Source organism: Aotus nancymaae, unplaced genomic scaffold (genome assembly GCF_030222135.1).
Source record: "Aotus nancymaae isolate 86718 unplaced genomic scaffold, 86718_ANA_hifiasm-v0.15.2.pri h1tg000095l, whole genome shotgun sequence".
NCBI lineage: Eukaryota > Metazoa > Chordata > Mammalia > Primates > Aotidae > Aotus > Aotus nancymaae.
The window spans coordinates 530,315-542,727 of NW_026988510.1; the positions used below are offsets into that span (position 1 = coordinate 530,315).

A 12,413-nucleotide genomic window follows, 5' to 3' on the forward strand; every position below is an offset into this window, starting at 1 on the left:
CCAGTTATCCCAACTACTCGGGAGGGAGAGAGCAGTAGGCAAGATCATGCCACTGCACCCCAGCCTGGGTGACAGAGCAAGACTCTGTCAAAAAACAACACAACAACAACAAAAAAACATTACTGAGGACACCAGTCTTGGGTGTAGCAGCTGAAAACCTCCCAGCTGCATGCTGGCCTTTGGTAATGGAGTTGGAGAACTGGGGCAAAGGTCTAAGTGTCTCTCAGAGATGCCCACCCCTGGGTGTGTGACAGCGCCTGCGGCTGCCCCCCTACAACTCTGCTGGCGTTTTTTGGGGGTATTCAGTGTTGCAGCAACACTAGGACAATCGGTTCACGTCACTGCACCACAGGAGGCCAGAGTGTGAGCTGCACGCTCTGAACACAGGGCCAGGCCCACTGCTCGGCCTCCGTCCTGGGTCATCCTCTCTTCCTACAAGGTCCAGGCCCCAGATTCCTAGTTTTCCACTTAGCCCCTCCATTACTCAAATTATAACCTGAAAACACAAGCCCACCAGCTCCTGTGTTAGAGCTGGCCAGACGATGCAATTGTATATTTTTCCAACCACAGAGTTTATTAGTAAAGTATCTCAACAATTCTCAGGGCAATAAAAACCAACGCATCCCAACACTGCATGACTAGACCACATGGCAGCAGGAGGCAGTGTTGAGTTTGGCCCAGTTTCTGGGCCTGTGTGGCCTCATTGATGAGTGAACTCCACGACAGAGCCGCTGGAGTCAGGACAATCGGCTCAGAGGGTCCTTTCATATCCGATCCCCTTAGCATTCCGAGGGAGCCACGGGAACTGGAACGGCTGTGCAGGCGTCAGCATGAACGGGGGTCTGTTCGGAGTGTGAATGCCGTGCGGTCTCTGGGTGGCCTCAGCCACACTGGGAAGGGCTGTGTCTGTAACCCTGGGAACCCGAGGTGTCCCATGCTCACTTGGGAAAGCACTCATAACCTTCCCCATGGGGGAAAAGATGCACAAACACAGGCCTCATTCAGTTGTTTCCGAAGAGAAATTTACAATCGTGAAAAGGGTAATCAATAGAGAGACCTCAGAAGCCGCTGTGCAGAGACTACTGAGGGCCCAAGAGCAAGTGCAAAGCTCAGCTGAAAAGAAACACGGGGTGGCTGAGTAAGCCGCTCACTTCTTACATCACCCGCACGTGCGGCCAACACGTCCCAACTACTTTGGCCAAGATGCCTCTTTGCCTCAAAGTGGGGGCCGCTGGGCCTCTTCCGCCGCTTCCTCCTCTCCAGAGTCCTGCTTCTCCCTCTGGGCGTCGATCCACCTCTGTGGCGCGATCATTTTCTTCGGCCCATGGGGCGGTGGGCCAATGAGAGCCTCAATGTCCTCATAGTTTATCACTTCCTTTTCCAGAAGGGCATCTGCCAGCTAGAAAGAACAGAGCAGTGTGAGTCCCAGGACAGACACAGAGCATCTCTATGTCTCGGGGAGGCGGCGGGAGGTGTGAGGGCCCGCCTGTGGGCAGGACACCCTGGACAGGCCACTTTCCCAGGGAAGCGGAGGCACGGAGGCAGCTCTGAAAGAACAATCACCCCCATCTCAACCTCACAAATGATTTCCAGTGGCCAGCCTCATTAATTTTTCTACTTCCCTTCAAAACCTTGGCTTATTTTTGGCAACTGCAATTTCCTTCACCAAACAAGATGTGTGTGTCTACAGGGAAGTAGATGTGTAAAAGGCTGCGCTCTCCTAACTGGAATCTGAGGACCGGGAAGAAGGAATCTGAGGTGGTGTGTGAGCTCCGAACTCACAATTTGGGGAAGGGAATTCCTGCCACTCCAGCTGGGATCCTGGAAAACACTCTGGATGCCGAGTGTCCCGTGCCAGCAGCCCTGCCTCTGCTGCGGCCTGGCCGACCACAGAAAACACCGCCACAGCCACATTTCCCTGGTTTCTGTCAAGGCAAAACTCTTCCAGATTTTCTTTCTTTTTTCAACTGCCTGCTCCTTTCCTCACTCTTCCAAATTTTCTAAAGAAAACGGTAACTCCTGAAGCCAGGGTGATTTACCTGCAGCTGTATTCCAGGAGACACACATTTCCTCTCCAGGGCTGCTCTGAGATTGTACTAGGCTCTGAAACCCACCGAGTGTGTGAGTGACTGGCGGTTCACGCACAGGGCCGACACTCCACTCCGCAGCCAGTGAGAGAAGCCAGAAGCCTGGAGCTCTGCCCTTGCTAACCCTGGCTTCCCCTGTGGTGAGTGAGTTCTGCAAAGCTGCTTCGTCAGCCGTGACGTGCAGGTGACTCGCAAGAGCCCGTCTGCAGGCAGGTGCTGCTTCAGAGGGAGATGGCACTGTCCACACCTCCCCCAAGGTGCTGCTGCTGGTTGGGGGCGACACTCCAAGGGCCCCAAACACAGGATACCCATGTGACACAACCGTGCCTCACTTGAAAGCAACAAGGGGAGCTGAAGAGACAACTTCCCTTCCCCTGCCTACCCATCTGTTCACAACATGGGACAGAGAGCCATTCACCTCTCCTGAGTTCTAAGCAGCAGTTACCAGGACCCAAATACAAAATTGTTTTTTGTATTTTTAGTAGAGATGGGGTTTCACCATGCTGGCCAGGATGGTCCCGAGCTCCTGACCTCGTGATCTGCCCGCGCTGGCCTCCCAAAGTGCTGGGATTATAGGCGTGAGCCACTGCACCCAGCCAAAACTTTATTTAAAAAAAAAGTTCAGGCCGGGCGCGGTGGCTCAGGCCTGTAATCCCAGCACTTTGGGAGGCCGAGGCGGGTGGATCACGAGGTCAAGAGATCGAGACCATCCTGGTCAACATGGTGAAACCCCGTCTCTACTAATACAAAAAATTAGCTGGGCACGGTGGCGCGTGCCTGTAATCCCAGCTACTCGGGAGGCTGAGGCAGGAGAATTGCCTGAACCCAGGAGGCGGAGATTGCGGTGAGCCGAGATCGCGCCATTGCGCTCCAGCCTGGGTATCAAGAGCGAAACTCCGTCTCAAAAAAAAAAAAAAAAAAAAAAAAAGTTCAAGAAGAAAGTTTAAGAGCTGGAAAAAGATTAAACACAACTGACAAAATACTGCTAACCGCTAATGCCAGGTAACAGGCACACGAGACGCTGTGGCAGCTTCCCTCTGCCTTGAGGGAGCACACGTGATGTGTTCATGATCAAAGCATGGAAAATGTAAGGTAGAATTCCCATTGACCGAGTGTTGTCTGCACTCTCGGCCCATGGGGACTGTGGGTGCTGTGAGGACTCTGTGAGGCGTGTGGCCTTCCGCTGGGCTGGGGCCTCACCGCCTGCAGCTTGTCCAGGTTCTCCTGCAGCACCTTCTCGGTGTGTCTGTAGGCCTTGGCCACCAGCAGTCTTGCTTCCTGTGAGTGGAGGAGACTGTGTCAGGGGCAAGGCTGGCTGCCTAGCTCCAGCACCAAAGCACAGAAAAGAAACGCAGGGCTGGAAAACATGGCCTTTCCCCTCCCAGGATGGCAGGACTCCTCGGCCAGCATGTCTCCTGCCCCCGTGACCCCTGCCAGGAAAGCAGGGCCCCCCATGCCTGCCCACCCACAGGCACACAGCCGGTCCTTCCTGGCCCAATCTGAAGGCCATGTGGGCCTGGCTCTATCGCTCAGTTCATTTATTTGATATTCTTCCCAGATTCACATCTGTAATTTCATCAGGAGCATCTATGTCCTCCACAGGTCAGAGCTACCGCAGAGCCCAGAAGGAAGAAAGCCACGTGGGGCCTGCAGCTGAGCTCAGCTGGGGCAGCCCTCATGTGGCAAACCCGGGGACCTCCCTTCCCAGGGAGCAGGCAGCACAGTGGTGAGGCCAGAACAGACTCACATGATCCATCATCTGCTGCAGGCCTTGGCTGAAGGGGCGCCGCCCGACGTCCATGAGGCCCTCCTGTGCCTCAGGGAAGGAGATGGGCCCGATGCCAGGTGCCATCCCAAACTGCTTCACCATGGAGTAGGCAATGCGGGTGACCTTCCTTAGGTCGTCCTGTGCCCCTGGAGGGTGGTCAAGACAGAGGGACCCTCAGCACTGCAGGCGCACAGCCGCGTTGGCCCAGGCATCCCGGTTAGAGCCCTGGGGCTACACCGCGCCTCCCCATCCATTTCCTCCCAAGGAATCCCACCATGAAACTGGACAGCGAGGACGTCAGCACCTCGCCACTGTTCCTTAAGAGAGCCTTACAACTTTCAGAAATGCTCTTCGTTTAGAAATCTAGAACGGGGGGTGCATCAGAGCTCACTGCAAGGCAGTTCTCCAGCACAAGCCTGGCCTACGTGAGGCAAACCTGAGGACCTGGAGCCCAGGGGTCCCAGGACCCTCCTTCAGCTCAGCACATCCCAGTAAAGTAACAGCTTGAGAACAGTCAAGCCGCGTCAATTTCATTCCGTTTCCTATAGACATTACCAATAATTAACCAATTAAATGCCTTTAGAGTCAGCATCCGTGTTAAGTTTTTTTTTTTTTGAGGCGGAGTTTCGCTCGTTACCCAGGCTGGAGTGCAATGGCGCGATCTTGGCTCACCGCAACCTCCGCCTCCTGGGTTCAGGCAATTCTCCTGCCTCAGCCTCATGAGTAGCTGGGATTACAGGCACGCGCCACCATGCCCAGCTAATTTTTTGTATTAGTAGAGACGGGGTTTCACCATGTTGACCAGGATGGTCTCGATCTCTTGACCTTGTGATCCACCCGCCTCGGCCTCCCAAAGTGCTGGGATTACAGACTTGAGCCACCGCGCCCGGCCCGTGTTAAGTTTTTGTCCAATTAAATTGTATAAAAACTCTTGCTTGGCTCCAAATCTCCCATGAACACAACTTATCTTTGAAAAAATACTTAATAAAACTCAAAACTATGCCTACACCAGTTCACCCCATCGCGTGCACTGGAACAGAAGGGAGATTGCCGTGGAAACACTCTGAAACCCCAGGCCCACGTGGCCGCTCCGCTCCTCACCCGAAGTGACCCTGTTGAAGGTCAGTGCTTCCGACGCCCGGCCCCCAAGGGCCATGCACATTCGCTCGAACAGCTGCTCCGTGGTGAAGAGGTACTGGTCTCTGGGGAGCATCTGGGCAAAGCCCAGGGCAGCGTTTGTCCGAGGCGCTATGGAGACCTGCACAAGGTCAGGATGGCCAGGTCAGCAGGCAGGATATGGGCTTTGAGGAGGAAGGTGTGGGAGGGACTAAGAGGACTCCGTCACCAGAGCGTCTCAGAGTAGGAAGGCCAATCTGCACCGTTTACAACAAAGGACCCTAACGCTCCATACGGCCAGCCCACAGAGACAGCAGGGTTCCCAAGTGCAGGAGCGTGTTCACAGTCATGTACGACCAGGTGCCAGGCCAAGGACAAGTCACGCCTCCGACAGCCGCTGCGCTGACCCCTCACCAAGGGTCCAGTAGTGATAGGATGCCAAGCAGCAGCGACTGTCCTCACCTCTGCTGCTCCCCACAACCCCACATCAGGTGTGCAAGGAGGTCGGCTTGGGGCCAACACACTAACCCAATGAGAAGGAACTGCTGTGTGGGAGACGGAGGGAGACGGGGCAGGGGCAGGTCCTCTGCTGGCTCAGCTGCTGTTTCTGAGAATTGTGGCAGCAAGACGACCATATCTAAGTGCTCTGAGAATCCTGAGAGGAAGCTTACTTTAAAATCTAAAACTAGGCCGGGCGTGGTAGCTCACACCTGTCATCTCAGTACTTTGGGAGGTAGAGGCCGGCGGATTGCTTGAGCCCAGGAATTCGAGACTAGCCTGGGCAACATAACAAGACTCCTTCTCTACAAAAAATACAAAAATTACCTGAGCATGGTGGCGCATGCCTGTAATCCCAGCTACTAAGGAGGCTGAGGTGGGAGCATCACTTGAGCCCAGAAGGTTGAGGCTGCACTGAGCTGTGATCGTACCAATGGACTCCAGTCTGGGAGACAAAGAGAAAGACCCCATCTCAAAACAAAAAGGCCTCTCTGAGTAACTGTTGCAGTGATGATCCCATTAATCACCAAAACCGTAACAGTCAATTCACCACCTTTCTCTGGCAGGACACTGAAGGCCTTGGGAAGGAGACTGACTTTTTCATTTTGACTATCTAACTTTTGCCCATCAAATAGAGTAAAAATTCTTTTTTTCCCCTTTGAGAGAGAGTTCCACTCTCACCCAGGCTGGAGTGTAGTAGCATGGTCTTGGCTCACTGCAGCCTCTCCGGCTGGGTTCAAGCAATTCTTGTGCTTTGCCTCTCAAGTAGGTGGGATGACAGGTACCCACCACCGCACCTAGCTAATTTTTTGTATTTTTGGTAGAGATGGGGTGGGTTTCACCATGTTGGCCAGGCTGGTCTCGAACTCCTGACCTCAACTGATCCACCTGCCTCGGCCTCCCAAAGCCCCTGCATTAATTTTGACTTGTTGAGATACTGTGTTAAAACGTTACGTTCATTGCTGGGTTTTTCAGTGTGCCATAGATGGGCCCGCAGCTGAGTGTCCGCTCACCCCACACCAGGCCTGGCTCTGGCCCCATAACTGCAGTGACACATACCTGGTCCCCAAATGCTGGCCTCAGCCCTACTGGGAGCCTGGGATGGGCAGGATACTCTCAGATTAACACCCTGCTTTGCTACAACTCCCACCTGAGAAAGAGTAACAGGGCCCAGCACTGATTAACCAAGCTGCTCCGCTGCCACATGGTATGCATCTTCTGCAGCGAGCCCTGCGGTGGGAGCACGGCACTGCTGCCTTCTCAGGGAGCCTCCAGCCTGCACCGGCTCCCTGGCTCCACTGTAGACAGCACCTGTGCTCCGGACAGCCACCTCCTCTTGGCAGCACTCAGGCAGGTCTTAGGGAAGCTGGCTGTTAACGTCAACATCTGATAAGAATAAACTTCCATCGAGTTCACAGCTGCCTACAAGAGTAGTTTTTTTTTTTTTTTAATTAGTAGAGACAGGGTTTCACCATGTTGGCCAGGCTGGTCTCAAACTCCTGACCTTATGATCCACCCACCTCGGCCTCCCAAGGTACTGGGACTACAGGAGTGAGACACTGCGCCTGGCCTAGAGTAGTATTTTTAAATGTATGCTCAACTCACTTTCCTAAGTTAGAAGTCACTTTGGAGGGACAGGCTAAGGACAGGCAAAGGCAGTGAAAGCTCACTGCAAGGAGTGACGTTCCTGGGGTCACCCCAGGAGCAGCACCACGCTCCGACGGGACAGCCCGCTCCTGCCTCCCATGTCCGAGTTTTGGCCCATCACCTGAGATAGTCACCTCCCACTGTCCTTCCTGCTCCCTGGATCATGACAGTGGCAGGCTTTTTCACATGACCTACAGACACAGGTGGGATGTCCCAATCAGCGATGCCCAAGGCCCATGTGCCGAGACCCACCTTCATCACAGCCTCCGTGTGCTCCAGCATCCAGCCCACCAAGGCGTGGCCCGACTCGTGAAATGCGACCACTTTCTGTTCTTCCTTAGACAGGATCTTGCTCTTTTTGGCAGTCCCTGAAAAAATGCCGGGGTGTGAGCTGAGGCCCCGGCCCTCTCCCTGGCCGGGCCCTGCTCCTGCCCCGTGGAGTCAACGCAAGGCCCTCTCTGCACGTCTGCCTCCTGGAGCTCTGCCCCAAACTTCACGCAGTCATTGCTTTGGATGCCCCAACTCAAAAGGACGCTCTTCAGGTGAAAGCTGTTGAAGGAGGTCATGATTTCTTCTTCCACAAATGTTGCCATCATTGAAGTAGCTGCTGCTGCTTTTAGGAGCCAGCACAACCCTCCTGAAGAGCCTCTCTCCTGCCCCAGGGTTGGGGGACCCAGAGGGCCAGGGCAGGGCTCACAGACAGCAGCTTCTGACTCTCTCCCTAGCGGGATGGCAGAGGTGTCCTCCGAGTCACGGGCCTCCCGCTTACTCTCCCTCTCCCCTCAGACCTGGCGGGGCAGCTCTTGCCCCTGTTACTTACGGCTCCTTACGGCTTTTACTCATCCCTTCGGTGGCCTTTTGCCTCAGGGACAAGGCTTTTTAAGAGACGGGCTGTTGCTGTCTCTTAAAAATAAAAAAAGGCTAGAGTGCAATGGTACAATCATGGCTCACTGTCACTTATACCTCCTGGGTTCAAGCAATCCTCTCGCTCCAGCCTCCTGAGTAGCTGGGACCAGAGGTGTGCTTCGCCACCATGCCTGGCTGATATTCTTTTTTTTTTCTTTAAGAGATGGGGTCTTGAGGTCTTGCTATGTTGCCCAGGCTGGTCTCGAACTCCTGGCCTCAAGCAATCCTCCTGCCTCAGCCTCCAAAGTGCTGGGATTACAGGCCAGCCAGGGACAAATGTTTGCATTAAGTTTCCCCTGTTCAGCTCACTGGTGATTTCCATTCTGTGCAACTTGATTCAGCTCATGGTCCTGGGCACTCAGTACACCAGGCTACTGGGACCTTCCACCACCACTGCACTGTAAGGCTTTAAATGCTGAGACACACTGGCTGTGGCCGATGAGTTACTTCAACCGCAGCCGGCTACAGGACTATGCACAAAGCCGCAAGACCACAGGGCTTACGAGACAGGCTTTACCTGAAAATCAACGTTTCTAGTATGGGTGAACGCAGGCAGGCTGACACCAGAAGCGGAAGAGCTCAGTCTGACAGACAGCACAGCCAAGCCTGCAGCCTGGGCACCAGGAGGACACCATGCCCAGGCGCCCATGCCACCTACCAGAGATGAGCACTCAGAGGCGTCTCTCCCACCAGGCGCCTGGGCCCCCATGCTCCCTGCACTTCCTTTCGTAAGACCATTAAGGCATTTGTCCGTGAACCTGCGCTGACCACTCCCCATTCCCTGTGCATATGGCTTGCTGCCACACGCCCTCTTCTCTCTGCCCGAACCTTCACTTCTGCCTCGTGGGATCTGGGGATGGACGATGGCCGTCCCCACTCCTGGCGCCCTCCCTGCCCAGGATCTGTGACTAGTAAGTCTTTGAACATGTTTCCCATTGTGGTGGGGACTGAATTTGTACCTTACACAAGGAAGAACCAGGGGCTGCCAAGGCTGGGTTTTCTTGGGGATGCAGGGGACACAGGGCAGGCTCCCAGCACCAGAGCGATGGTCAGGCAGGTATAACCTGGACGCGAATCAGACAAGAGCCACAGGGCGTCTGCCAGTGTGAGCGAGTTTCCCGGAGGAACTCCTGGACTCACGATGGACATTAGGCTGCTCCCCGGGTCAAAGACGCATCCCACCACCACACACACATCTCCCTGAATGCAGGACTGCTGGCCACCAGGTACTGGACCCCAGTTTAGCTGGGGGCTCTCAACACTCACAGAGCACCCACTCAATGCATCACACACGTGAGATGGTGTCCTTTCAGTATTTTCGCTTCTTCTCCTGGAGTCAGGGTGTCGCCCAGGCGGAACTGCAGTGGTGTGATCACAGCTCGCTGGAGCCGCCACCTCCTGGGCTGAAGCCATCCTCCTGCCTTGACCTCCTCAAGTGCTGAGATTACCGGCGTGAGCCACCACATCCCCCCTGGCCTGTAGTTCCCACTCACTCCTTTCTGCTTTGATACTATTATCAAAAGCTTATCAATTTCCATATAAAAGTAAATGGTTACACAAAAACACACTTTAGTAAGACACGGTCAGTGGCTGCCAGCCCTCTTGACTTGTGGGGCTGTCAGGGAGAAGCCACGGCGTGTTCTGTACAGCGTCTGGCACAGCAGCTGCCCCCACTCCCGTCCTCTTCAGGGATCCGCTGCTTCCCCAGGCTGCAGCCCTGGGAGCCCACGAGAGGTGTGTCCGTGCCAGGGATTCACTCACATTGAGGGTGAGGGAACTTGGTTCGCTCAGGGACAGCTCGCCAGGAGGTTTGTGCTCCTTAAACACCCGCGCCTCCCTTTTAAAATGTTCAGTCTGTCTCAGAGTGACGGTGTGCGTCTGAACCATTCAGTGAGAAGATGACTGACTGATCACGTCCGGGTGTCACCACCATAGCTACGGAAACCTCCGGCACCTCTGACTCCCAGTGTGGTCCCGCTGTCCTCTGACTCCCAGTGTGGTCCCGCTGTCCTCTGACTCCCAGTGTGGCCCCGCTGTCCTCTGACTCCCAGTGTGATCCTGCTGTCCTCTGACTCCCAGTGTGATCCTGCTGTCCTCTGACTCCCAGTGTGGCCCCGCTGTCCTCTGACTCCCAGTGTGGTCCCGCTGTCCTCAGACCCCACACTGAGCAGCCGCGGATCAGCACTGTCAGAGGCAGCCAGCCCGCCAGTCACCCGCCACACCAAAACTCATCTCCTGTTCCTACTGACGGCCGGGCCATGCTTTTCGCCAGAGTCGTGCTGCAGCCCACACCTCTCCTCAGGGCCCTACTGCGGGAAGGCACGGATGGCCCTCCAGGGCGGTGGGCAGCAGTGGCCCTCCGGTCCAGTCAGTGCAGGTTCACAGGCAAATGCTCGAATGGTCTGATTAAAGGAAGTGAGCCTGGCACACCCAGGCCGGCAAGGCATTTTTACTTTTTTATGTTTATATTTTTATTATTTATTTATTTTTGAGATGAAGTCTTGCTCTGTTGCCCAGGTAGAATGCAGTGGCACTATCTCAACTCACTGCAACTTCCGCCTCCTGGGTTCAAGCGATTCTTCCTGCCTCAGCCTCCTGAGTAGCTGAGAATACTGGCGCCCACCACCATGACCAGCTAGTTTTGTATTTTTAGTAGAGATGGGGTTTTGCCATGTTGGTTAGTCTGGTCTCCAACTCCTGACCTCAAGTGATCCACCCGCCTCAGCCTCCCAAAGTGTTAGGATTACAGGCGTGAGCCACCACACCCATTTTTTTTTTTTTTTGAGACAGAGTCTTGCTCTGTTACCCAAACTGGAGTGCAACGGAGTGACCTCAGCTCACTGAAACCTCCACCGCCCAGGTTCAAGCAATTCTCCTGCCTCAGCCTCCGGAGTAGCTAGGATTACAGGTGTGCACCACCACATCCAGCTAATTTTTGTATTTTTAGTAGAGACGGGGTTTCACCATCTTGGCCAGGCTGGTCTCAAACTCTTGACCCTGTGATCCACCCGCCTTGGCCTCCCAAAGTGCTGAGATTACAGGCGTGAGCCACCACGCCCAGCCCCAGTTATTTTTTATATTATTATTTTTATTTTTTTTGGGGGGGGGGCGTTTTATTATTATGTTTTCTTTTTATTTTCTTTGGCAAGGCATTTTTATATTTCTGTCGGACGAGTCTGTCTACTCTTAGGTAAATCTGTGATATTTTAAACTAAGGAAAACTATGTTGTATATGAAGACATGAGCTATACAGAACTGAAATGCGGCCGGGCGCGGTGGCTCACGCCTGTAATCCCAGCACTTTGGGAGGCCGAGGCGGGTGGATCACGAGGTCAAGAGATCAAGACCATCCTGGTCAACATGGTGAAACCCCGTCTCTACTAAAAATACAAAAAATTAGCTGGGCATCGTGGCGCACGCCTGTAATCCCAGCTACTCAGGAGGCTGAGGCAGGAGAATTGCCTGAACCCAGGAGGCGGAGGTTGCAGTGAGCCGAGATCACGCCATTGTGCTCCAGCCCGGGTAATAAGAGCGAAACTCCGTCTCAAAAAAAAAAGAAAAAAAAAAAAAGAACTGAAATGCAACGTGTCTCCTTCCCGTATGATGGTTCCCTGCTGTTGAATGACAGGACGCCCAGGCCCAGATCTGACCCCATCCACCTCACCTCTAAATACCTGCCTGGGTATTTCTGGGGTTCAAGCCCTGCTAAGAACAGCATTCCCCAAGGGCGTGCCCCTCTTACCTGCAAGGACACGCTCCACGGCGTACTCGAAGCTGAGCGTGTGCACAGACGTGTGTCCCTCCCGAGCCGCATGCAGTGCAGCCTCATTGCAGATGTTTGCGATGTCAGCCCCTGTCAACACAAACAGCAGCCAGGCGTCGGGGGGGGACGACGAGGTTCTGCTCTATCATAGCTTCAGAGGAGTAAGGGGCCCTCAAGGAAGAACAAAGCAGCTGGGTGCAGTGCTCACACGTGCCATCCCAGCACTTTGGGAGGCCGAGGTGGGGGGATCACCTGAGGTCAGGTATTTGAGACCAGCCTGTGCAACGTGGTGAAACACTGTCTCTACTAAATATACAAAGTTAGCTGGGTGTGGTGGCACATGCCTGTAATCCCAGCTACTCAGGAGCCTGAGGCAGTAGAATCACTAAACTCGCAATGCGGAAGCTGCAGTGAGCTGAGATCGCGCCACTGCACTCCAGCCTGGGCGACAGAGTACGACTCTGTCTCAAAAAATTAAAAAATAAAAAAGGGAAGAACAAAGAGGGAAAGAGACCAAGAGTGCTGGTGAGAACGTGCAGGAGAGACAAGGCCCGGGGGAGCTGGTGCCAGGAGCAGAGGTGGAGAGAGCGGCAGGCACTCAGACCACGTTCTACTGAGGCCATTCCGC

General features: G+C 54.4%; 1 protein-coding gene across 5 annotated transcripts in view; it reads right to left on the reverse strand.

Moving 5' to 3' along the window:
* Nucleotides 1–1,000: 1,000 nt before the first annotated feature.
* The window catches only part of SPG7 (SPG7 matrix AAA peptidase subunit, paraplegin), a 46,423-nt gene continuing 35,010 nt past the window's right edge, over nt 1,001–12,413 (reverse strand). For 2 of the 5 annotated variants that reach the window (XM_064369946.1, XM_064369944.1), the window contains exons 12-17: nt 11,765–11,875; nt 7,369–7,484; nt 4,957–5,113; nt 3,835–4,001; nt 3,288–3,365; nt 1,001–1,399 (exon numbers count right to left, since the gene is read on the reverse strand). In XM_064369946.1, the coding sequence (XP_064226016.1) occupies nt 1,217–1,399; nt 3,288–3,365; nt 3,835–4,001; nt 4,957–5,113; nt 7,369–7,484; nt 11,765–11,875 (812 nt within the window). In that variant the 3' untranslated portion in view covers nt 1,001–1,216. The other 3 variants (XM_064369947.1, XM_064369945.1, XR_010340005.1) reach the window with 3 other exon arrangements.